At 43.4% G+C, this 27,661-nt stretch overlaps 1 protein-coding gene across 1 annotated transcript; it reads right to left on the reverse strand.

Moving 5' to 3' along the window:
• Nucleotides 1-1,506: 1,506 nt before the first annotated feature.
• On the reverse strand, nt 1,507-26,084 carry MXD1 (MAX dimerization protein 1). Its single transcript, XM_036873166.1, has 6 exons — nt 25,786-26,084; nt 24,938-25,037; nt 20,042-20,071; nt 6,493-6,607; nt 4,576-4,735; nt 1,507-4,334 (listed from the first exon to the last, which is right to left on the reverse strand). The coding sequence occupies exons 1-6, from the start codon at nt 25,856-25,858 to the stop codon at nt 4,147-4,149; spliced, it is 666 nt and encodes a 221-aa protein (XP_036729061.1). The 5' UTR covers nt 25,859-26,084; the 3' UTR covers nt 1,507-4,146.
• Nucleotides 26,085-27,661: the final 1,577 nt, after the last annotated feature.

Consider the following 27,661-nt stretch of genomic DNA (forward strand, 5'->3'; position numbering starts at 1 on the left):
AGAGATCTGATAGTGTAGAATGAGAAAATCCACCTCACCTAAAGGGGTCTTTGGGTCGTCTTCTGCCAGGAAGGATTTTTAAAATCAGGAGTAGCCAGCAACCTAAACATACTGCATCCAAGAGGTAAACATAGAAAAATAATAGATTGACACGTAGGAAGCTGCCTTGCAGCCTTTGACTTTCTGGTGTTCAACACACAGGGCCGGTAAAGGGGAAAGACAAAGAAACTTGGGGAAACAAGTAAAGAAGAAAGAAAGGAGTGAGATTCGGGGGAATAAAGCACAATGAAAGTGGTATCCTTGCCAATACAGTATGATATAAAAACCTGAATCATGTGTATGTGTGTACTTTTCAAAAATAAGTTTTTTCTTTAAAGGATGGGGGAGAGGCAAGAAGAAAGCCCACGAAATCCATTATCAAGCCCCAATATGTTGTTAGTTATTTTGAGCATCACAATCTTACCTAGTTTACACACCCCAGGATTTGCTTTTGGCCACTTCAGGGACGGAGAAGAGAGGCTCCTAGGAAACCCAGGTAAGGGCCCTTTGTTTCTTTTGAAAAAAGTAGAGGTTAAAGGAGAATGCCCACTTTTAAAAAAAAAACCCTCAAACCACTCAAGCGGCCGACTGCAGGGTCAGGGCCTTCTTAGTGCTCAATTGTGAATCGACACTGAAATTATTTTCGTTTTGGGTTGACAGGAAGAAAAATGTAGGTCCTGCTCAAAAAGGTGACACTGAATCACTAGCATTAGATCTGTGACTAGAGAAAGGAGCCACGGTCGCTATCAGCACCTTGAATTCCAGATCTCTGCTTAGCAAAAGAAAACAAATACACCCTGGGTGCCTGCCCGCCATTCTAAGACAACAGGCATGGAAAGCTAGGTTTTCTGGGATGTTAACAGAAGCACACATATATTTTCTCACTGCATGAAATTAAACTGCACTACATACTCTTTACTTTCCCATTTGCATTGCAATGGTATCAATAAGAGTGTAGACTTGTTTTTAGTTTCTTAAAACCAGTTTTCACATAAAAATGTGCATGTGCTTATATTTACACACATCTATATTTACGTACAATAGTCAAAGTCTTAAAGGCTGGGGCTTGTATCTTTGCCCGTCCCCTCCCCCCAACAACCCTAATAGAAAGGTTTTTCATTTTGCTTAAAAAAACAAAACAACAACAACAACGAAACAGAACCAAGAAGACCGTATAGCTCTTAACAGTTATGCTGGTGGATCAGTGAATGACACGACAGATTGGCGCATCAGGGCGGCTAATCAGCCACGTAGGGAAGGGGCTTAGCTGCCTGGGGCTGAGTTTGCTGGTCCTGAAGGTTACAGTTTTGGTTAGAGAGAGGCCTGTCTAGCATTCGGTCTACCTCAAGATTTGAAAGTCGTGTCTAACCCTGGTGTCAGTTTATCACAAGTGCGTTAAAAATATAGAGATCTATTAAGTTCCACATTTATATGCCATCAAATTGAAAAGGACCAGACAAACAGTGCAAAGGTCAAATAATTACTATTTTATATTGGGACAGTACATTTCATATTTCAACCAAAAGACAAAAATGCAGTTTAACTCAAAGGCACAACAATTAAAACACAGAAAATAATGGCATCTCTCAGATGCCTTATTTCTAAATTAAACAAACAAATACACAAGTTTTGTTCCCTTCCCTCCCCCAACGCAAGCCCACAAGCTTTTGCCAAAGTCTTGAGTTTTCGATGCCGTATAGGATCTAGCATCGTGGACTTGTGAGGCGCTTGAATGTAGCAATTAAAATGCTTGCGAGGTCTAGCGAATGGCATTCGAAAGGGACCTCAAAGTGCAGGTATATCTTTTTCAAACATGTTACAGGCTGAGCTGGCTCTTTGAACACTATCACTCTGCTTAAATTCAGGAAGCAGGCTTTAAAAATGAAAAAGGCATACAAGTTGTATTTCAGTGCAAATCTTCAGCTGGTAATTGGAAAAGACTCCAACAATAAAAAAAAAAAAAAAATCCTTTGTGTCACCTGCCCCTCCCCCCACCCAAAGCTGAAATGGAGAGAAAAACAGAACAAAACGAAAACAGAAGAATTACAGATGACTTTGGAATCATTTAGGAATCACTACTTCCAATTAAAAAAATTTAATACATTAAGAAATCAATAAAAAGAAAAAAATAAACACAAAAGTAATCTTTGTTTCGACTGCTCTTCACGTCTAGAATGAGCTTCCGTGGGGAGCGCGCTTGAACTTTTAGTCGTGGGCAAGGAAGAGGCGCTGAGGGCGTGAGGCTAGGGCCGGGGAGACCACAGGCCAGCGGCGGGCACAGGCGCTGCCGCTACTGGTTCAGCCAGGGAGCCCTTAAGTTGCAGTGCGGCTGTGGATTTTAGGAATGTTCTCATCACTTTGTGACACACGCTCTGTTTCAGCGTCACAGGTTTTACAAATGGTTCGAATTCAATGAAAAAGATTCACCAGAGGCTGAAAACATCGAGACCTCAGAACTATGAATGCAAAAGTATTAAGGGGAAATGAACCAATTCTGTAGATACCTACATACAAAGTTTCTAGAACATCTATAAAAGCACAGTCATAAGAATTTTTTTTCTATTACATTAGTTTATATAAAATGAATAAATAGTATTTATAGATTTAATGTGTCTTATGTACATATACATGTGCTCTGTTTTAGCTTAAATAAAAATGCTACAAAGTGGGAGACCACTTAAGGGAGAAATCATAACCAAAAAGAAAAATCAGCCTTTTAAACTATTAACCCAAAAGCCTCCATAAAGAAGTTTCTGGGTGTGTCCAAAAATAATCAATAAGGAGAGGAATTGTAGTCACACTGTACCATCCCCTCCCGTTCACCTGCAACAGAGAGCAGAAATGTGGACTTTTCCTTTCACTGATGATGGACACTAGCTCAGCTAGCGCCAAAGCTCAGTTATTGCTGAAAGTTAAACAGGAAAATAGATTAGAATTGGACCAAATGTCACTTATTTGGGGAAAAAACAAAAACAAAAACAAAAAAAAAAGAGGCATAATCAGTTTGTGTTAAGTGGGAAATGGAGATCTCATTTATCTCTGAGGTAGGAAAAAAAAATGTTCCAGAGACAAGGAGCATAGCCAACTTGGAGGGGAAATGTGCCTTGGGACAGCAGGACACGGCACGGTCCCAAGGACAGCGCACAAAAATAGACTGTACCGTTTTGTTCGTGAGAACAAACGATGCTGGAACTTTTATAAGCTGTGCCACCCCAAAGACATGCTCGCAAGGTGTCCGTTTGAGAGTGAGAGATACTGCGGCCGTCCACACGCGGGTCGGGGGCGTTGGCGCGGGACGTGTGTGAAGGGTGTGTTTTCTGGAGGTATTCCTGCCTGCTCACGGGCGGTGAGGGCCATGGTTAAGCGCTCTTAAATCCCACTTTCAAAGCTTACTTTGGAGTTCTGAGATCAGGATCTCAACTTTAAAAGTTTGTTTCCTTCAGTTTCCCAAGCACAAGACACATTCGGACATTTCTGCTAGGCAAGTCACAGAGGAAGCCAGAAAACTTCAAGGAAGGTCTGGTAGACTACACGGGGACAGTAAATAAGAGGGGGAAATTGCCGAGATGTGAGTAAGTGCTTATCCCATCTAAGAATTCCTGGGTGCTTCAAAGTGATTGGAATGTACAGTCTGTCAGAGACGAATTTTTATGGAGAGAAAGAGAGAAGCCAGAGGATGCAATCAGAAACCCACAATCCTGGTCGGCGTCCCCCAACTTCTTAGAGGGACGAGTGGCATTCAGCCACCCCAGACTGCGCAATAAGGGGTCTGTGATGACCTCAGGTGTGCAGGCTGCACTGACTCGCTCAGCGTGTGCCTACCCTACGCCAGCAGGCGCGGGGGCCCGCTCAACCCCATGCAAGATGGGGATCGGGGATCAAAAAAAAAAAAAAAGAAAAGAACAGAAAAAGAAAAAGGAAAAAAAAAAAAAAAAAAAGAAACCCACACTCCTAAGCACTTCCTTGACAACTTTTGCACAGCTGCTTTTGGTGACGGTGGAACACGGAAGCTGACGTGCGAGGGAATTGTGGGCAGGTCCGACACGCTACCTAATCGGAGCCGACGGGCAGGACCATCCGGGCGGCAGCCGAGGCGACCACGCTCTCCTAGAGACCGAGACGCGTCTTGGGACTGTCCTGGAGCTTCCTCCTCTTGATGCTGGAGCTGGAGTAGCCCTCATCGCTGCCCAGGCTCTGCGTGCTTCCCCGCTCGTCCGAGTCGCTCACGCTGCTGCTGCTCCAGTCCAGGTCGCCCGTGAGATCGTCTGTGCTTTCCACGTCCACGTCGATCTCTTCTGTGGGGAGGACGAGACAGAGCGTGGTGAAGGCCTGCTTCGGAAGAGCCAAGCGACTGGGCGGCCGCGCCGCTCCTGGGCCGCGGGGCCTAACCGCTGCAGGAGAGGGCGCCTGTCCCCGCAGGCCGCGCCCCTCCACTTCTCCGAGTCACGGGGGCTCTCAGCTTCCCCTCGGCTCCGCCTCTGGCAGGCGGCGGGGGGCTGGGGAGGGGCCTGAGGATGCGGGGTCGGGGGGGCTCACCCCTGTCGGAGTCGGAGCGCTCCGAGGAGACGGAGGAGCCGGTGCTGTCCGTCCGTATCCTCTCGATGCCCAGCTGCTCCAGCTGCCTCTTCAGGTGTCGCTGCTCTCGCTGAAGCTGGTCTATTTGGTGAATGGCTTTTCTGTCACAGTCTTCAAGTTTCTGCAGGTCAAAGGGGTAGTTGTTGAAGGGCACAGGCGGACTTCAAAATTGGTAATGACCCTGCACCTCCCTGCCTTGCGGGGAAATACGGCAGTTTTCCTCAGAAGCCACTGGCTGTGTCCCTTGTCAAGCTTCTCGCAGGCACAGGGAGCTGCCTGGCCGGTGACTCCTGTCTACATCTAACTTTTTCAGCATCGACAACACTTTGGAACCTGCACTGCCGCGTGGCTTCCGGGGTGAGCTGACATTCTAGGGTCCAGCACCCCTCAACTGTGATAGTGGAAAGACTGTGGCAGGAACCCCCAACCTGGTCTCCCTTGTCTGTGGTGACGCCCCAAACACCTACTCCCTGAGCTAGAGCACTGCGTGTGACGGGCGCTTAAGAAACAGGCTTTCCTTTAGAAGTATGTTTATTCAAGTACGTGTCCCAATTACATAGGCGCTTTTTTTTGCGTCATGCCAAATCTCTTTTAACTTCTGTCTGTTGGCAGGAATAATATTCCCTTTTGAAGTCCTGATTCTAAATTGTCCAAATAAGAGCTTAGAAAACACATTTCCATAGATCATTTTGTTTTTACAAATCTGTTCTCTAGCGTCTCAGATAATTCTTCAGATAATTATGAAGACTGTGTAACTGTGGTTGTTTTGCTCTAAACAGAGGTTCTTTTCCCGCCTACAATTGCCATGTATGCAAGGCTATTAACCATAATTCAAGTGACATGTGTCCAACTGTGACTCTGACTATAAAAACATGCTAAACAGTGATTCTGGCTGTGGCTCTCAGGAGTTACCCTTTGCTATTCAAGCCATGTACTGAGTGCTGACTCTGTTTCAGACCCTCCAGGAGGTGCTAGAAATACAAGGTGAATACAAAGATCTGGTCCCCTCCCTTGTCCATACTCTAACAGCGTGGACAGAGACAACCAAATAGTCACACAAACCATGGTCAGGTGTCAACTGTGATAAGTGCTGAGAGAGAGAGAGATCCAGTAATAATAAGGACCATCTGTTGCAGGAAGGAGGTGACCTAGTCAGGGAAGGTTTCCCCACACGGTGATACCTGTGCTGAGGTCTGAAGGATGACAAGAAGTTAACTAGGTGAAGAAGGGAGGGGAAAGCGTACCAAGCAGAGGGAACAGCATGTGCAAAGGCCCTGTGGTGAGAGAGCCTGACAAGTGCAAGGGACTGAAAGAAGGGCTGAGGCAGAGACGGGAGCCTCTGGCACAAGCTGCTGCTGCACAGGCAGGGGAGGGCTGGGTCGGGCAGGCCTGGTCATACAGTGAGTGTGTCCTGAGCCACGGAAGACTTTTAAATGTGGTGACATGTTGATTTGAGCTTTGGCAGGATTGCTCTTGGGAAGCCTGGAGATTAGCTTGGAGGAGGCCTCTGAGGAGTGTACTACAGTACGTGATGGAGTTTATGGAACGACAGCGGGCTGTGACATATGTAAGTCTTGTTGACACGTGGCTAAGGAGCAAGATGATCATCAGGAGCAAGGATGACCCTGAGTTTCTGGCTTGTACGTGAGAGGGACAGCTGGATGGACAATTTAACTTCTGGCGCACAGGGGTGAGAACTACTCAGTTGGGTTCTGGACATGTTGAGTCTGTGAGTCATCCAACACGCTGACTTGGATGGAGTTGGAGGAGTTCAGAGGAGAGAACTGTCCTGGAGACGAACATCTGCTGTCCCTCATAACAACAAACAAACCCTCACTGGGCAGGTAAAGACAAAAAGGCATCCCAGGATGCACTTACCTTTATGTGCAATTTGGCTTTTGTTAATAAACTCAACGTAGTGTGTCGATTTGATTCTGGACCAAGTGGCACCAGCCCCTTCAACTTTTCCAGGCACAAGCGAAGGTGGGCCCGTCTACAAAAACAAGATCACAGTAGCATTTGAGACTTTCAAAGCCAGCCGGAAGGCACCCGGGAGAACAAGCTCAAACAGAGTATGAAGTCGCCCAGCCCAGTGACGGCAAATGCCACCAGTGACTTCCAGCCAAGTGGACATCTTTTGAAATTACACAACTCTGGTAAAAAACCAAGGAAAAGCAAAATCCATGGTTTTCTAAAGTTAAGTCTATAATATGCATGAAGGGGTAGAGACTAATATCTACTATTATTAAGCACATGAATCAGGTTATCTCCAGGTTTCTGGGTTATGATGTGACCTACAGAACATCCAAGTTCAGAAAGTAATGACATGCCAGTGAGAGAATCCTTTGAACCCATACTGTTCTCTCCCCTTTCAGGACCACTAAATCACTACAACTATATCTTGCTGTATATAATATTTATCCATGTGAATGATGAATGTGTATGGTTATTCATTACAACTTTATTTGTAATAGCAAAGATTAAAACAACCCAACTCATCCTCAATAGGGAACTGATCAAATAAACTATGGTATATCCATACAGTGGAGTACTATGCAGCTATGAAAGAGAATGAAAGTGTACTCTACGTACTATGAGGAAAGAACGTTCAGATATACCGTTAAGTAAAGAAAAGCCAGATACCAAACTGTGCATATAACATGCTATATCTTTGGGTAAAAATGGAGGAAAAATAATTATCTAAAGGCATGTTTTCTCGTATGACATAAAGAAAGCTTGGAATGATACATAAGAAACTAGTAACAGTGGCTGGGCAGAAAGGAGTCAAGGGCTAGTCGAACAGGGACAAGGAAAGGGGGGGAGTTTTTTACTGAATAATTTGTTATACTTTTTCATCCTTCAACCATTCAAAAAGTTAGATGCATTTTTTAGAAACAAGGAAAATGCCCATCGGTGGTATTGCCATACTAACCAAGCATGCTGACAGCTGGAGAGAACCACCAACAGGTCTTGCCGTGTGGCAGAATGGCCCAAAGGGGCAGAGCGGGAAGACGGCAGCATGAGGCAGAAGCCGCGGAGACCCACGGGGGAGAGTGCATTTAGTACAGACTGACCAGAAGCACAAGAGTCCCTAAAATTTTGGAAATTAATACTTCACTGAAACCTTGGTTTAGGCTTTATCCTAGAGGCTAGCAGATTCCATGAATGTGAGAAACAGCCAAGATTCAGAGTTTTTGCTTCAGCCCACCACCTCCTTCAAGTCTTCACAGGCCATTCCAGTCCACAGTGCTTCCTCCATTTTCTGAGTACGTATTTGTTTATCCTATTCATTGGGAAATTCACTGTTCTGCCTGAATTTTTTGGTATTTGTGACTTAACCATTCATTGCCAACTCCTTAGAAAGATGGGGCCGCAACTTAACCATTGCTGGGTTGCCTTGGTGCCTTCCCCTCCCATAGGCTTAATGCACGCTTGCCGCGTGGATGGTGTCGTCTATTCCACTAGACTTCAAGCTTCTCGGGGCAGAGTCCATCTCTGCTATGTCTCTGCACCTTCAGTAGTGCTCAGGGTCCTGGGGTTTTAGGTACATATCCACTGCCCGTCCCCACGGCAACCTGGAGAAGAGCTCCTGGGAGCCTGGGAGGCTATCCTCCAGCTGAACTGGGAGACAACCGGAAAGCTCAGTTTGCCCTTTTTTCCCTCCTAAAAATTTCACCGTATTAGCAAAGGTTGGGATCGAAAGAAGAAAACTTCTTCAGAAAGCTCGAATACAGGTCAATACGCCTGATATTGACCAAGGCAGTCAATTCACACCCTTCACATCAAGACTTCAGGAGGTTCCCCCAAGGCAGATCCAACAAGTGGTTCTGAGCCCTCACTTCACCTGCTTCTGAGCCTCCTTTCTCTTCTGGCTCTTGAGGTTGTCCTAGACTCTTCAAGGTCCCCTAAGCCCTGGCGAGCTAGAGAAGTCCAGCATTCACTCCTGAGCTAGGAAGAGGTAGCGGTACAAGCGCCTTACTATTTTACAAGACTCTCGCTTGCTCTGAAAACCTGCCCACATGGAATGGCCACCAGCAAAGAGTCACATTAGAGGTTTGCTCCTCCAACTACTACATGAGGAGAAAAAAACAAAAACAGAATTTGTGTATAACAGGTACTTGTTCACCTTGGATAATATTCTTCACAAAGAGCCATGAAAATAGATCATGTTATTAGAAACACCATGAGAATGTATGATTAGTCACATACAGTTATTCTCACTAGAAAGTTTACAGGCTGTCAAGTTTTAAAAAAAGTTCAAAAATTAAAATTAGATTTAGACATTTTTCAGCCTGCTCATTGCAAAGACTATATGATTCAGAACAGTGTCATATTAGTCCTTTTATGATGTGGGTTTATCTACAGATATGAGTATGTAAATTTTTAAGGAAGTTTGTCTACTGATAAAAATAACAAAGTCATCTTTCCATGCATCGTCATTTCTAGTTACTCAGGGAGTCTAGCCCAGAAAGTACAATTTTCACTACCCAAATGTGGGTTTCTGAAGAACACTCCCAGTTGTGAAACTTGAAATAAGCCATTTGACTACTTCAAGTTTAGGCTAAAACATGTTCATTCAGTGTTTTCTGACCAAGTTTTATGGAAACAGGAGCACAGTGCTTTCTGGATTTTCGTAGAGATTCAAAGCCAACTTGTATCTTTGGCAGTACCTGCCTTGGCCCGCTCCAGCGCCTCACTGCTCCAGCCCAAGGCCTGCCCTGCCCGCCTGCCGCCCACCTGCAGACACATCCCCGGGCTGGTGCCTGGGCCACCCTCAGGGGAGGGATGAGGTACGTGAAGCAGGCTCAGTTCCATCATGTGATAGTGAAATTCAATTCCTGAACCAGACAAAAAAGCAAACAGACCCCCCCCTCTGTAGCAGCTCCCACTGAGGGGCCTCAAGCCTGAGACACACCCCGCCCCCCTCTACCCCACGCCGGGATCCGGAACCCTTCAGCCAGCCGTGAGCACCCACGGAGTGCCCAGGTCCCAAACAAGTAGAACAAGCTCCTGTCTCAGCTCTCTGTCCTCAGTCCCGACCACGCCTGTGCCCAGGGCTCTGGCCTTCTAGAAGGAGCCTGCTGTCCCACGGTGAACCAGGCCTAACCCCTCTTTCAGGAACTAGCAGGGGTTTTTGCTACATTTCCTCAACAGGAAGCTACCTGGTACCCGCATCTGACCCCTACTTGGATCCCCTCTCATCACATATTCAGACAGAGCTACCCCTGTTGTCAAGAGCTGCCTCGCAGCTCCCCACCGGCAGCAGAGAAGGGTAGTCAAGTCCTGGCTCCCTCCTGCCCCAACTGCCTCGTCTCTCCACGCTGATCCAATGGACTTTGACAAACCTCACCTGCTGACTCTTCAGAAATATCACTCTCCTTACTCTGAATGCGCTGATATACCTTTGGTCTCCGGTAGCACACAGAAACCAATCTTTGAGCTACAGTCAGTGATTGCTCAGAATCAAGTGTGGCCTATGATAATTAAACTAGATACAAACTAGAGCTTCTCTTCAGTAAGCTTTTTTTTGTTTTTTCTTTTTAGTATCTCAAATTTTATTTATTTTAAATTATTTTTATATTCTGAATCTGTCAGTCACTATACAACCAAATATTAGTGTAGTGATTAAGGGTAAAGGTTTGGGGTCCTGGCCCTGCCACTTATTTCCTGTGTAGTCTTGAGCAAATTACTTAACTCCATGTAGCATCCGTTTCCTTGGCAGTAGAGGGACGATGACAATGCCTCCCTGCCAGGGCTGTCGTGAGTATTAACTGAGACAGGGTATGGAAGCCCCTGACCAGGGTCTGACATGAAGTGCTCTGTATGTGGCAGCAGTCATTCTTTCAATTCTAGCTTCCTTTGAGGAAGGATAATTGCTGGGAGCAAACACAGATAATTATAACCCTATCATATTCCTTTCAAAATCAATAGGGAACTCAAGAGTATCTCACTGGGTAAATAGAGGCTATCTGGTAAAATCCAAATTCACTAAACTCTCCCTTAAAGAAAACTGACATCTTTTGTCATTAAAAGATTTAATGGAAAATCTAACCCATTTTCTATGGAAATAAAGATCTTGCTTATGCTAAAGGTATTATTTTTTTTACGTTTAAAAATCAGCAAGGACTTTATAATGCTAACCCATGCTAAAGGAAAGACTCCTTTGGAGCCACCCCCATCATGTAGAGGCAGGGCTAGAAGGGACTCCAAGGTTGGGAGGGAAGCATCTGAAGCACACCGAGACCCCTGCCTACATCTCTACTGTGATGGCCAAAAGAAAACAAAAATTGGGGCAAATATGTATTGACCTTGGAAATCCAAGCACATCTCTGGATGTGTTATCCATACCCAGAGAACCTAAAATATCTCATGTACAATAGCAAGAAGAAAGGAGAGCATGTCTAAGAACAAACTTAAAAGAGTTTGGGAAGGATCTCTGGGAAGAAAACTATAAAACTTTGCAGAGAGACATAAGAAAATCTGAATCAATGGAAAAAACAGCACTTTCCTAGATATGAACCCTCAAAGTAAAAATGTCAATGTTACCCAAGTTTGTCTACAAATTTAACATAATACCAAGAGAAAAAAATCCCAACCGTAATCTTTTTAATGCTGGGAAATTAGTCTAAACCTCACCTAGAAGAATAAGTGTGTGAGAGACCTCCAAAATTTTTGAAAAAGAAGAATGAAGAGGATTGTGCGGTACCAGTTATTAAATTGTATTATAAAGCTGTAGTAATTAAAAACAGAATATACTAATACAGGAAAAGATGGACAAGTCAAAGGAAGAGAAGAAAAAATTCCCAGGAACAGACTTTAGGAATAGATATGAATTTAGCATATAATGGAGCTAACACTGCAAATCCTTGGCGAAAGACCAGATTATTCAGAAAATGGCAGGGGAGTGGGGAGATTAACATTAAAATAAATTCCAAATATATTAAAGATTTAAATATAAAGTATATTTGGATACCTCACAGTTCTGTTGTTAGTTTTCCTTCACTCTTGTCAGCCATGAAGTACAGAAAATTAATATGCAAGTGAAGGAGGTCATCAGTGAAGTGGGCTCTGGGCTGTTGGAGGCGCCACCCCGACCCGAGCTTTGGCACTGACGGACAGCACCGGGGCTCACCAGTGCGCTCTCAGACAATTCTGAAGGCTGCTCTTTATATCTCTGCCTCCAGACTCAAGATTTTTTTTTTTTTTGCCGCGCCACCTGGCATGCGGGATCTTAGTTCTCCGACCAGGGATCAAACCCGCACCCCCTGCAGTGGAAGCACGAAGTCTTAACCACTAGACCGCCAGGGAAGTCCCCAGACTCAAGCTTCTTTGATTTTATCCATGCCTCTCTCTCAGGCCAGCAGATTTGTAAATTGGGAGAAAGATGCAACAAAAAGAGTAAGATTACAGGTAGAGATTATGCTACCTGCAGACAGTGCTCCTGAATTTACTCTGTCGTCCCTAAAGTTCTTCCTGACTTGGATGCAGTCAAGACCAGGAATGGTATGAAATCAGGTGTGTGTCTGTCTGTCTGTCTTTGTCTGTATTGTGAGGGAGGCACTGTTATCAGATATTACTCTTCTTTATTGAAGATGTAACTGAACTCTCTCCGTCAGATTTTCACAGTGAAGTGTATGACAAAAAAGAATCAGGTTGGGGCAGAGCAAACAGTATGGCAGCCAGTTAAGAGGGTAGATAAGTAATTAGGTTTGTAGGTGGAAGTCTTGAAATATACGCTTGGCTCTTTCATTCATTTATTCCTCTAGCATTTCTCAAACGATTACTACATACTGCCACCTTCCTAGGTGCTGGGGATACGATGTTGAGTAAGACCAAGTCCCTGCCTTGAAGGTACTTAAAGTTTAGCTGGAGTGATCAAACATGGAAACAAATTATTGCAGAATTATTTATATGAGCTACCTTCAGACCATGACAAATATCAGCTCCCACTGAAAGTTCTACAATGGGCTCCCCTTTGCCCTCTACCAAACATATTCTTTCTTTTCCCTCATCCACATCTTGTTTGACTTAACTTCTCCATAAAGGTTTCCAAACTTTCATAGCCTATCAGAAGCTTTTTTTCCTTTCCAAATAGATCACATTCATTCATTTGTTCATTCACGTGCTGCAGACCTGCTATGTATTTAAATGTTCTGCTTCTTTCATTACCAAATAATAGAAATGACCAAGTCTTCTATTTCATGTTAACCCACTGGAGCCTAGAAATAATAACGCACCTGCAGATGCTGACCTAAGAGTAGAATCTGATCTCTTTGGTAATTCATGTCCTTTCTCTTTGAGGAAAGCCCTACTTAATGAACATGATACACTGGACCTCACTGAGTACTAGTTTTCATTAAAATTGGGCCTAAGATTATTTCCAAAGAAGAAAAAAAGAGTTGCATAAACAATATCTATTTCCTCTCCTACCTTTGTGTGGACACAGATTTAGCCAATTAAATAGCTTTGTAAATCCTATAGGATAATTGGAGGTTGAATAAAGATAATTTCAGATATGGGTATGTATGAGCTGTATAGTGATTTTTAAAAAAGGATATTTAGCATAGACTAAGAAGAAACAAATCTTAAGGGGTCAAAAAATTACTCCCTAAAAGTGATTATAGGTCACAGAGATCATAACCTTCTCCAGATTTTGGGTTGAGAACAAAGCCTTACTGGGTTAAACAAAAAATCCAGGGGAAGACTACAAGTCACTCTCTGAGGAAGAAAAGTACTCTCCTTTTTCTAAAATGGACCCTTTATAAATAATTGCCAAATGCATCATTATTACTGACTTAAGTGGAACCTTGGAAGGTTTCAAGATTTCTCATAACTGTGATCGTAATCTTTGTAAAATATACAAAGATAGTCATATGCTTACTGTATGGGAACACGGCACTCAGTGAGCAATGCGGAAACAGCAATTCATCGTGGCTACATTTTAAAGTAATAAAATCACTTCTCTATTAAAGTATTAAATACATAAGTATATATTTAATATTTCCTTTCTACAGCCCAATTAAAAAATACAAAATATAGATTATAATTAGTACTTGCTAGCTCTGTCTCACCCTTTGACTATTAATGTCTATGACAAAAAGTCAGGGAGTGCCTCCAATGTTCCCTGTAGGGGATTGGAAATTGGTTGAATAACCAGCATGTCTCTTCTTCATGTTCTTCCAAGAGGTACCGTCCAGGAAAGATGGATTCTAGTAGTACAAATCAGTGTGCGCCTCCACACCGCCACCATAGACCACACTAATACCTATATTCTTCCTTCGTAATAACCAGTCCATGCCCTTAGCCCCATGTGGCAACAATGTGGATTTATTGCAACATCCTAGAGTGAAATCTGAATGTGGTCAAGGGCATTCAGAAGCGGTAAGAGTGGTGCAATGCATACCACAACTCAGGATCCTACCCCTTCCGATATAAGGAGTTTGGCCATTCTCTTGGGCCAAGCAAGACCCAAGAGAAACCACTCTAGGGAACTGCAATCAATTAGAATATCTTGCCAGAAGAGACCTGACTGGAATGGTTTCTCATGACAGACCAGATGCCACTGAAATACTGTTTGACCAGTTGAAAACAACAGCTTAGATCAGGCTGCTGAATCCTCCTCACAGAGCACACAAAAAAATCTTTTGTCATAGGGTCATAAGACTCTGGCAGAGGTAATCTCTCTAGACCAGCTGCCTAATTCCAGAAAGGCCTGCATATGTACCATTCCAGAAAAACGAGTGTCTATAATTAAAGGAGATACTAGAACCTTCTTTTGAAAAGGAGCCCATTCCAGCACCTGACGCCTGACCCACTGGCTGCAGTGTATATGTGTTCACTCAGCCTCCATTTGCTGAGTGGCTTATTGAAAGGCATTCAAACAAGAGGAGTTCCCAGCTAAGGAAAGGAAAGAGCAGAATTATCATCAATAAAGGGCATATAACAACAACCAAAGACTGAAAGGTTTCCCACATCCCAACAATAATTAATCAGTAATTACAATGGGAAACGAATAGCAATTTTAAAATATATACAAATAAACCCAGGAATACCTTTTACAAGAAACATGAAAGATCTATACGGAAACACCAAAAAACTTTACTTAGAGACAGAAAAGAGATCTGAATAAATGAACACACACACCAAATCCTGGACGGAAAGCTCTAAGATGTCAACATGAACTTTTAAAGGTTAATTTATATAGGAATTATTTAATTTGGATTTTGAAAATCCCCAAAAGAATTTGGGGTACAGAGAATTGAAGGGCTGACTACAAAATTCATCAGGAAAAATAAACTGGTGAAAAGAGCTAAGAACATAGTAAAATAAAAAAAGGAGGAGGAGGGAAGAATAGAGATTTGCTTTACCAGATCCTGAAGTGCATAAAACCACAATGATTAAAACAGTGTACGCTGGCACAGGAAGAGCAGGTGGATGAGTGGAACAGAAGAACAAGTCTAGAAGCAGACTTAGCCATAAGCAAGAATTCAGTACACAACAGAGGCGGCAATTTCAGATAGTGAGAGAAGACTGATTCCGTAAACGTAAATGACAAACTGAACAATTATACGATACACGAAGAGGCAATCTCTTTCATATATATCCTTCATATAGTAGAATTTTTTCAAAATAAAGAAAAATATAAACTCCTCAGTAGAAAATTGGGCAAAGGTTATTTAACAGGCAATTCACATGTACACAAACTGTCAAAGATATGAAAATTGTTAAACTGTGCTAGTAGTACAAGAAATGCAAATTAAAACAAGTTTGTGTGTTTCTGTTTGCTTTTTACTTATTAAATTCATAAAAGTCTTAAGGTAAAATATAAACTTGTGAAGGTACAAGGAAAATATGACCTATAACCCACCTGGTGGGCAATCCAGCAGTCAACATCAAAAACCGTAACAATGTGGATACCATTAATTCCACAACTATACATTTACCCTAAGGAAAGAATTATGATGTTGGACAGAGAATTACCCATAAGGTAGTTTAAGCAAGCATCATTTATATTAGCAAAATACTGGGAAAGGGCTTCCCTGGTGGCGCAGTGGTTGAGAGTCCGCCTGCCAATGCAGGGGACACGGGTTTGAGCCCTGGTCCGGGAAGATCCCACATGCCGCGGAACAACTAAGCCCGTGCACCACAACTACTGAGCCTGCGCTCTAGAGCCACAAGCCACACGTGCTGCAACTTCTGAAACCCACGCGCCTAGAGCCAGTGCTCCGCAACAAGAGAGGCCACCGCAGTGAGAAGCCCGCACACCGCAAGGAAGGGTAGCCCCCGCTCGCCGCAACTACAGAAAAGCCCGCGCACAGCAACAGACCCAACACAGCCAAAAATAAAAATAAATAAAATAAATAAATAAATTTTAAAAATTACTGGGAAGAACCTAAAATAGGGGATTGGTTATATGAGTTATGGCACATCCATATGATGTAATACTGGGCATTCACTAAAAGTAATGTTAGAAAAGGAGATTTAACGATATTGGAAAATGTTCATAACATAGCTTGAAAAGAAGCAAATTATTTACTATATAATCCCATATTGATTTTTAAAAAGTATGCACAAAAGTCTAGGCGGATATAGAACTTAGCGGTTGCTACTGCTGCAAGGCCTATTACATGTAATGTTTATTTTCTTTGTGCTTTTCTGAACTTTCCAATTTTCTACACTAAACTATTTTAAGTTACTTTCCAAAAAACAATTGCAAAGATACATTTCAAAGTTCCATCGGTTTCCTTGGGCTGCTAGAATTACGGATGATTTAATTTTTAGTATGATTTTCTATATTTCTCAAAATTTTCTACAAGATTAGTTTTTAAAAAAAGAAAGAATGACCACACACTCACCAAGGGTGTTTCCTTAGGAGGCTAGACCCACAAAATTACTTACAATGCAGAGAAGCACAGGCCAAGTGACAGACATATCTACAGTGAGACTAAACGGAGTCCTCCGCCCTGGGGGCTTGGTCTCTGTGGGCTCTGGATCCCCAGCCCCTAGCACCCAGCATCTTTGGTGCTCCACGAATGCCTAGTCTACTGAACGAAAAATACCGCTGCTGCCACCAACACCACCTCCCACCTCCACCATTCTAGAAGTCTTTTCTTTTATCTTCCCACCAATGCCAAGATTATTAAATGGGTGGTGTTGAATATAGTATTCTCATATTGGAGTCCTGATGCACACCAACTCTCCAGAATCTCTAACGTGCCTCAGAAAAGGTTTCTGTGTGAAAAAACTAACACAGGTATAATTAACTTCGCAATATTAAAGAGAAAAAAAATCCAATTACTGGAAGTTCTTTTCCTCAGTTGCTTTTTTGTTTTTTGTTTTTTTGAGAGCCATGCCAATCTTTTTAAAAAATGTGATGTTAAGGTAAAAAATGGCAAGGGTATATTAGCCTTTAGCAAAGTGGTATTGTTTTATAGGATTCAGCTACTGAAACCAAGGGGACTACAAGTGCAGCTGTTCAGCGGACCACCAAACCCTAAAATCTTAAGCAGCTACACTATACGGGAGAAGAGCCCAACAACTTTACCCTCCCTCCCCCCACCCCGGATTGCAGCAACCAGTGCTTGGTTAAATTAAGTAAATTTGAGTCCTGACTTCCTTCTCTTCGGCTCACATGCTCTAGACTAGAGAAAAAATGCTCAAGACCTTAGAAGACCAAATTCCAAAAAAGAAAGGACAATAAGGAAACTAGATAACTAACCTTTCAATAAGCAAAAGTAGACTGGTCACATGGAAGCAATCTGAATTATAAGCAGCTTGCTCAGTGATTACTTCAAATCCAATTTTCTAGAAACTTTGCCTCCACAGCCTCCTGTGCAGACTGTTTCTGTGTCTTTCTCGTTAGACAAACTACATTTCTCTAGGATAGAGACCATGCTGATTTAATATCCCAGTATGAACTTACTTAGTACCCAGTACTGAGCACAAGCTCTTAAGACACTGTAGGCAGAAAATAAACATTCTTGAACTGCTAAAATAAATGATAGGGACTAAGAGTCTGCATGCTGCCACTGAGACCCGGCACAGCCAAAATAAATAAATAAATATTTAAAAAAATAAAATAAATGATAAAATTGACATCCTGTGGTATTCCTGCAGAGGTAAAAGGCACAAAGCTGTAGTAAGCCTAAGAGCCCTTACCTGAAGGGATGAAATTTTAATAATAAAAATAAATGCCTAAAAAAAAAAAATGCCTAGGGGGAGGAGAACTAGAAGACTTTTCAGCAGAAATAGTCCCAGTTTACCCAGTTCACCCCAGAGGCAGGAAGATGGGAGAGAATCTAAAGATGAGAAAGAGAAGCCACATCTGACTACCTTTCTGTCTTCAGAAGAGATACTTTGGAGTTTCCAGTTCGTGATACGTAAATCCCTAATGCATAAAGACGCTCTGATTTCAAACATGGTCAGTCACAGTCACAGAGAAATTGAAAGGGGAGAAGAAGGATGGGGAGAAGCACATGTGCGAGGCACACTCACCTTGCATCCATCTCTCGCACGCATGCGCGTGCACGTGCGCGCGCGCACGCGCGCGCACACACCCACCCACCCACCCACCCACACACACACACACAGTGGAGTAATGCTAGATCTTTGCCCTGTTCCAAGATTCTCCTTCCTAGTCAGGGCCTGGTCTGCCCTTTCACTGACGAAACATGTCATTCAGATCCTGACTATCAGAGTCAGGCTCCCTCTTCAAAGAGGGTTTGCATGAAATAACCACATATATTTACAGAACCATCATTACATATCATCTTCTTCATGCAGGCCACCAAGACAGCCACTCAGTCTAGATGGGTAGCCTGTACTTCAAATTGATGGGAGCTCAGAGACCAGAATGAGGCTTGTTAAATGGTTTGGAGCCCTGGCTGCACATGAGAATCACCTGGGGAGTTTTTATAAAAAAATACTAGTGCAGACTCTCAACCCAAGCCAATTAAATCAGAATTGCTAGGGGTGAGGTCTGAGCATTGGTGTTTTTTGGGGTTTTTTTCCCCTAAAGCTCCACGAAGAATTATTAATTTTTTTTCAGCATGGTAAAAGCAAGTGGTTATGTCTTTTTTTTTTTTTTAAAGATCTTTACCAGAGATAGAAGAAAATGTGCTTTAAAACACTCTACAGAGAGGGGTGGTTTTGACTAAAGAAGATTGGAAAAATATTGATAATTGTGGAAGCTGGGTGATGGATACATAGGAGTTGATTACATTATTCACTCTACTTTTGTATATTTGAAAAGTTCTATAACAAAAAGTTATTTTATAAAATCAGCAGAGGGACTTCCCTGGTGGCGCAGTAGTTAAGAATCCGCCTGCCAATTCAGGGGACGTGGGTTCGATCCCTTGTCTGGGAAGATCCCACATGCCGCGGAGCAACTAAGCCCGTACGCCACAACTACTGAAGCCTGCGCTCTAGAGCCCACGAGCCACAACTACTGAGCCCACGTGCCACAACTACTGAAGCCCGCGCACCTAGAGCCCGTGCTCCACAACAAGAGAAGCCACCGCAATGAGAAGCCCGGGCACCACAACGAAGAGTAACCCCTGCTCACTGCAACTAGAGAAAGCCTGAGCACAGCAATGAAGACGCAACGCAGCCAAAAAAAAAAAAGGCATCCGCAAGAGACAAAAAATAAATAAATAAAATAAAGCAGTAGAAATAAAAATTTGTTCTCTTACCCCCAAGTATATGAGTGTATGTGTATAATGTATTTCATATAAAAAATATTTTTTAAAAACATTAAAATAAAAGCTTTGCAAGTGATTCTAATGTGCAACCAGAGTTGAGAATGACTAGGCTACGTCATTTGAAAAATAAAGATTTAATTAAGCAGCAAGAGGGAATCTAGGTGAGAGACAAACTCCAGCTTGTGGCAAGATGGAGCCCGGTGAGGGTGGCCGGCCTCGTCTGAGTGCCTCACCATCTCCAATTTCTGCTATGCATACATTTGACTGACTTTTGAGAATCTTTATTCACAAGTGAACTGTAAATACACATATACGCATATGTACTTGTATGTGTATCTATATATATATATAGATAGATCTATATCTATACCTATGTATCTGTGTGTGCATGATTTAAGACAGTGCTACCAATTATATTCAGTAGCATGTAAGTTTTAAAAAACACTACTTGTAGAAACACTGCCTCTGACCTAAAATGCTTTGGCCTTAGAATAGTCACACAGAAACGCATTGCTCGGGAAGAGCAGGCTGCGGGGGCTGAGGATTGGGGGTGTTGTCTTTGGGTCTATCTAAGTGATTTACGGGCAGTGCTGATTAGAGGGCCCTGAGTAAACTCTCGTATCAGGTGCTAAGTGTGGGAAGTCAAGAGCCGCAACTAAGTCTCAACTTAATGAAAAAAGAATACATCAAAACTCCCCCCATCCCACCCCCAGAACCCGGCAACTCACCTATTCTTCTCCATTTCATTGTGAGTGGATCTGAAAGAGGGAACAATAAAAGTAAGATTATTCTTGTCTTAAAGGACTACTCCAACACCAACACAATTAATTTAACTGCTTTCTCTCCCAAGTTGGTAGGAGAGAAGACAGAGAAAGGGCTCTACTAAAGAAATTAGTCCCTTTGGGGAATTAGATAAATGTAAAGATCTAAAACAGAGTTCAAGGAGAAGTGACAAACTAAGAGGCATGCATTCCCTAGTGGAAAAGTAGTCCATTTTAAGAAAGGAAATAAGAGGGTTCTATTTACACAAAGAGGAGAACAGCCGCACACTGCTATGTGAATTTGGGCTGTATAACACCGCAAAGCTCTCTTCAGGCCGAGTGTGCAGCAGTGGAGATGGGGCACCCCACCCCAGCCCTGCCTCCTCTAGGTGTGCTGTACACCAAAATTGTATGCTAAGTTGTTTGACTATAGGATATAGTTTAAAATGGATAAAAATAACCCTTCTTCGCTCAATCCTTCTACTCCCTGAAGTTGTTTTATCATGTACAACCTCCTGAAAGATGCTACTGTTGAAAAGCTACCAAATTATTTCAGGAAGAGGCTTCCAAGACTCAGCTCAGCGTAAAGACGATAGGCTAGTTAAGGCAGCACTTGGGGTGGAATCTCAAGTCCAGCTTTGCCACCGACTGGTACTGTGAAAGAAATAAAATTCCTTACCATCCCGTCCTCGGTTAACCCCTCTGTAAAATGGAAATAAAAATGACTGCCAGTTGTCTACCGAACAAGCGTGGATCAATGAGGTAGCAACTGTAAAAGTGATTAGAGAGTCTTGGATGAAAGCAGAGGTGTATGTGAAATCATACTCTTAGTGTGTTTATAGCTGACCCTGAATATAAGGTCTGGTCTAAGGATTTATGGACAGGTTTCCACAGAAGTCATAAGAAATCAGTCAATGTGGCTATTGTCCTTCTCATACAACTCATGTCTAACTAGTTATAAATAAATTTGAGGAACCTCCCAGCATTACAAAGGAGCTGAATCTTGACTTTACTTATGGAAATTCTCTGGACTCTCATCAGTTCAGGAGAGATGACACCCTGCCTCAGGTCGAGAATTCTGTGGGGCCATAACTGGAAACTTACTGGGCCTAGGAGATAAATTCTCACAGTAATCATGGAGGAACACTACCTCTGTGAGCGCTGAGCCACTCATTTACATCAAGAGGCACCACCACCAAGTTCATTCACACCAGAGGCTGGGGGTGGGGTGTGTGCGGGGTGGTCTTGAATGGGAAATTTCCAACCCAGCACTAAACTTCTCTTCCACAAGGCTTCTGGGGTGCCAATTTTTATTCACGAGGAAAAACAAATAAGATAATGACAGTATTTTCAATTTTAGAATATTTGTTTTCTAGATAAAGGACATGGGAACCTTAAAACTGGTTGACTTAAAAGCTTTAAATTGATTCACTTGGTTATCCTTCAGTGTTCTTCAGTTATATTTTTCTGATGGTATACTTCCTGCAATGGCCATCAGGATATCACAGTTAACAAGAGTCTGGCCTGCAACTGCAACTGTTTGGCTTTAAAGCACGTGGCATTCTGGTTTTAACAGGGAATAACAAGTTCAAAGCCTGACAGATTTTGTAAATGGATGAAAGTATATGATGAAAGCTGGTCAAGATTTCCCTGTTTAACTGTAGACAAGGACCATTCTGGGAAGGTGGTGGAGGAGAGAAGGGTGGATATTTGAAAAGAGCATGGTCTCTGATTACAGAAAAATCGCAGCACACAGGGCACTCTTACCCAAAATTTCTGGATTCTTTGAAGATACGTATAAAAATATTCAGAATCCCCAAGATAATCTTTTTAACAAATTCCATAAGCAGCATAACTCCTTCCGAACTTTGAACAGAGCTTTGGAAACTATAGACCTTATCTGATTACTTAAGAGTGTTGAACATATGGTGATTTTTACAAGCGGACTTATACCTAATGGCTAGGGCATTACTGAAGTACATTTGGTTTAGTGAAACTGAATTTGTCTTTAATAAAAAGCAGGCCGTTCAAAAAATGACCAGTTCAGAGACTGCCTGCCAACTCTGTTGATGGGAAAACATTTATATTTTAAATTAAAGCATTATAAGAATATACAGATACTTTGTGTCAAAATCATCTTCCTTGTGTCAAAATCATTTTCCATGTGATTACTGAAAAGATTTGATAACTCTGAAATCACTGATAAAGGTCAAATGTCACCATTTAAAAATATATTCTAACAAAAAGATAACTAAGCCAAACCAGTCCTTGGTTTAAAAAAGACGCACCCTGTCAAGTCAGCTATATGGCCACTGTCTCATAAAAGAACTGGGTGGCAAGTGCTGAACTTCCTCTTTCACATTAGTGTCAATGCCTGCTTTACCAATTTAACAAAACATACTTTTAAAAACTCTGGATTGCAGTTCTAAATATTTAGTAACTGATTTCAAAAATCAGTAGGAAAGAAAAAAAAAAAAAGATTCCATCTCCCTGTAGTTCTCTGGATGATTCTAAGACAATCAATATTCACAATTTCATTTGTTTTTGTTCTTTAAACAAGCAACTAGAGAAACTTAAGATCTGCATTTTCATTTCCCAAGAAGTTTGATATGTAGCTAAATCTTATTTTTTATTGTCCAAGGAAAAGTACCCCCCTAGACACTACAAGCAAAGAGCCCAGCATTTCAACCTGAATTAACAAGAATAAACTGTTACCAATGGTTATGTAAACCGGCAGTAATCTTTCTATAGCCCTTACCTCAGTTCAAAATCCTGACCATATATGGCCTTGGATATAAGTCTAATTCAAATCAAGGGGTCAAACTGCGTTCTCTGGGGAGATGTCTCACTGCTCAGGTAAGGGTCATTCTGAACAGGTCATGAAGGAAGTGAGTACATTTAAACAAAACAACCTGCTCTTGCTTCATATGTTTGCTTGGTGCCATCTTCAGGTTTAATCATGGTCTCTCAGAAATCCTTGCACCACTTAAGTTATTGCACAAATTCATTATTAGTCAAGAGTATGGACAACGGTGATAGCCTCCGGTCTCTAACCATGGAAAGCAAACCAAACCCATTGACAGAAATAACAGAGTTTTTCCCCAAATCCGGAGTTGCAGCCATTTCCCCAGGAATAAAGCTGGATATTAAAGAGAAGAGAAAGAATCTATTTCTTGAATTGAAATTCTCAACTATCATTATTTTTCTTTCCTAATCAACTTTGGGGCCAAGCTACTTCTCTTCAACAACATCCCCTTCTTTTCCTCACCACTGAACATCCCCTCAACAACTTTCCTGTGAAACTTAGAAAAAAATGAAACTCAGAAAAAAACAGAGTGCTAAGGATTAAGCTTAGAAAAAAAACAGAGTGAAAACTTTGAAAAAAAGTAGAGTGAAACTTAGAAAAAAATAGAATGCTAAGGATTAAGCCTTGACTATTAATGTGAGCAATTCCTCTCAAATCATGAGTGGACAAGGATAAAAGTAACAAATGAGCTACACTTATCCAGAAAACTAAACCAAAAGGCTTCAACCTTCTTCCAAAAAAGTTTTTAAAAATACTGTAACAAAAAGCAACACAGATAAATTGTTGTATACCATTGCGTAATACAAGTCAGCATTAACCTTCTTCTTAAAGGCTGTCAGTACTCATGCACAGTTTTACTTGTTACCACCTTCAGATAATGTTAAAGGTGGGAGGGAAATTTACAAATTTCAAGAACTACCAGGCAACTAATTAACAGATTCATCCTTCATGTGCCTTCCTATTCAAGAGCTCGGCACATACGTGCTGTTCACTCATATCCTGTGGTTCTTCCAGTGCTAAGGACAATGGGGTGAACCAAGGACAGAAGAGGCAGCAAGGACAAGGGAGTTTAAGGTTTAAGTGGGAAACCTCGGGCTTTTAGTAGTCTGTATTATGCCACAGAGGCTAACCAAGTACAGTTACTCGCAGGGAATTTTCATGAGAATGGGAGACGGATAAGGATTCTAAATCAGTGTTGAAAATGTCAATGTTTTTAATTCACTGGAATAAAAGGTATAATTGAATGAGTCTAATAAAAACAGATTTCCTAGCTAACTTATATATTAAGGGCAAAGAGGGGAAAAAAAGGGTGCAATAGCATGAATGGAGTACTCAACATGTACTAAGAAGTACATTCAGGGTTTTAGTATGTGATTTCATTGACCATTGACCAGTATTTACTTCCCAGTGAAATTTACAAATTTCAAGAACTACAAGGCTAACATAAAAGGGTTGTAGCATATTAATATTTTAATATTATATGTCCCTGCATCACCAAAAAGGCAGGTTTTAGCCTCAGTCGTTCCTCTTTGCCGTTATAAATAGAGTGACAAATTAGATTATCAGACACATAACTGTATTTAATTTACATGTCAAATATGAAATCCTATCACCTATGCCAAGTCAAATACTTTAACACGTTTATAAAATCTTTACTATGAAAAGTAAAAAGTGGATAATGTCCAGTATTTTCAATTATAGAAAACTTGCCCTGAATCTGCAACTTCTGAAGGCAAAATATTGTCACTGTTGCTAATCTCACTTGAAGTTTCCACAGATTTTTGTTCCAAAAGTGAAGAAAAGCAAAATTAAGTTTAAAAAAAAGTTCATAAAGAAATAGAAAACATTTCCATTTCTCTCTTCTTTTCAGTCCCCTCAACCCAAATAGAAGGGCTTCCTCCAACGCCTTAAGACCATGTGTACATTACTGAATCATGATCGCCACTTCATTTACATGATTATAACCCTGTTATAATCACAACAGGCAACGTCCATTCTGCAGTTTGTGTCATCTACAGTATAACCTAAAAGAGAAAGGGAAATATTTACCAAATTACCTGCTACTGCTGTTATTCTTCTTGGATTTGCTCCTCCGTTTTAAGGCATCTCTGTCCTTGTTATTGTATGGTAACATGGAGGCATAACCATGTTCAGCTTCTAGAAAACCGGAGGATCCAGTTAATGAATGAGCCCCGAACATTCAACACTCTCTCCCCTCCACAGTATTTCCTTTTTAAGATTGATTTATTTTTCGTTAAAAGAAGATTGTGGAAATAATTAAACGGAGCAAGGTGGAATTCTTAGAACAATGATTGGGTTTTTTTTAATTGAGTGAATACCCTCAGTGCGGAGCAGGTGTAAGGAGCATTCCAGCTGCTCATTGTTGAGAAAGACACAGCAAGTCTCATGGAGCCTGGGTTTCCCACTGGCAACGTCCAGCAGGTTGGTGTGTATTAAGTGGGACCAGCCTCAGACGAAGGTGCGAGGCAAACACCGGGAGCCGGAGCCCGGGAGGGAGGGTGCGGGGCAGGGGAGGCGCTGCTTCTCCGTCTTCGAGACCCGGCACCAGGCCCACTTGGGGGCCGGCTGGGACGAGCCCCAGTGAGGTAAACCAAGGGCCTGGCTGAGGGGGCCCCGGGCCCCCCACTCGCGACGGGGTGCGGAGGGGGCGGCGCTCCGGACCCCGGGGCAGCGGTCCCTTTTCCACTCCCATTCATTGCCTTTGGGGCAGCGGCGGCCTCCCTTCGGACCGCGCGTGGGGAGAGCTGGAGGGGTTGGGAGCGCTCGCGGTCGCGCTCTCAGCTCCTCCAACTACCCCCGGAGCAGCTGGGCACCCGGACCTGCGGCTGGGCCCCTCAGAGCCCCCAGTCCCCGCTCGGGCCGGACTCCTCCCGTCCCCGTGCACCTCTCTCCCGCCGCTCCAGGTAGTCGGCCGCCTCCAGCAGCATCTGGATGTTCATCCGAACCGCCGCCGCCATTCTGCACCGGGGGCCGGAGGCACTGGACCAACCCCCACTGGCCACGGGCTCGCCGCCGCTGCCGCCGGACACCCACGCCCCGCTGTGGACCCCGCAGAGCAGGGCTGAGAGAAGCTCTCTGGCGACCACGCTCGCTGGAAGGGGGAGGGGACCGGTGAGCCGGGCACCACCGACACCGTGACAGAACCCAAAGAAGAGCAGCAGCCGCCACCGCCGCGGAGTGTTTATCTCCGATTCACCGTCCCCCCGCCCCCAGCCCCTTCTCTTGACAGGCCCGCTTCGGCTGCGTTCCTCATTGGGCACCCCAAAGAATGCCCCGCCTCTGGCCCTGTCCGATTGGGGAAAGGCATTACGGCTCCGCCCCTCAGGGTCCGCGCCTCTCGCTGGTTGGTCACGCTTGACAAGGCCCGGGCTCCACCCTCTCTTTCCAATTGGTGACAGGATTCGCAACTCCGCCTCGTGCTCCTTCCCTGTTTTCCATTGGTTCTATACCGACAACCGGGCCCCCTTTTGCTTTGTTAGTATTGGCCAAGAGCTACAGAAAGCAAGCCACTCTGCCTGTCTCCCATTGGTGGAGCCTTCCTACACCTCCCAGCTACGATGACGTCACCTTTCCCCAGGCCAGCGAGCCCTGAATGCCTGGTGGTCAGCGGCCCGGCTACTCCTCACGGGATCTTGCATGGGCCGTCAGGGCTGACCCGGGCGCCGAGCGGCGCTGATTCACCGGCCGCCGCCGGGCTCGGCTCCACCCGACCCCACCTCGGACCTGTTGCCGGGACCTGTCTCCGGGGAAAAGTTCCGGGGACCTGCTGGGCGTCCCTCGAGTGGAAGCTGGCACCGCGCGTCACCTGGGCGCTCTGCCCCGCTCGGGTTCGGGGCTGGATCCCTGGGCCTGCCGGCCGAGACCCGGAGGTTACAGGCTTCCCGAGGTCGAGGGCCCAGCCGCGAAATCTCTCCGAAGGGAGAGCGGCAGACAGCCCGACGGTAGGGCAGTGGGCCTGGGGCTCCGGCGAGCGCCACGTGGCTGAGGGGCTCGGGGAAAAGCCTGTCTCCTGTCCAGTGTTCGCCGCCCAGCGTTTTTTTTCTCTCCTCAGAAAGCGCTGGAACAGGGAGGCTGTATACAGCGCTGAGCTCTCCAAAGGCACTACCCCCGCCCCAAGTGCTGGCTAATTACTCCTTCATGCGACTGGGTTTTAAAAGCTCAGAAACTTAATGTACCTACAGATTGGCGTTGAATTCTGAGATTCTTTGACATAAATCTCTTTCGGCGTCTTTCCTTCCCTTTTAATTCTAGAGGAGAACACTCAAAAAGAATCCTTCCTTTTCAAGACGGCTATGAATGGTGTTTGTGTGGTACCAATATAAATGTACACAGACAGAACTAAAAACTTTATTTAGGAATGGTTCCCTAAGCTATCTCAAGACCCAAGTTACACTGTTAATATACTGACATCTCCATTTTAAGAAACGGAAATAAAACTCTTGGTAAATTGAGAATCCTGAATATAGAAATGAGTAAAGCATGAACATATTTAACAAAGCTTTTTAGAAAAGTTTATTGTTGCCAATATGTGAAAACAATAGCCTGTCAGGTAACTTACCTACATTATTGCTAATCCTCAATATAACCCCATTAGATAGGTTAATTATCTACATTTTGCACATGAGGAAACTGATGCCCAAGAAGCTAAATGACTTTCCTAGACATCCATTCAGCCAGAAATGGAAACTGAACCTAGATCTGTTTCACTCAGAGCCCATGGTGTCAATGCTCCAGTTGGTAGCTGTTCTAAAAACAAGACA

Source organism: Balaenoptera musculus, chromosome 13 (assembly GCF_009873245.2).
Source record: "Balaenoptera musculus isolate JJ_BM4_2016_0621 chromosome 13, mBalMus1.pri.v3, whole genome shotgun sequence".
Lineage (NCBI taxonomy): Eukaryota > Metazoa > Chordata > Mammalia > Artiodactyla > Balaenopteridae > Balaenoptera > Balaenoptera musculus.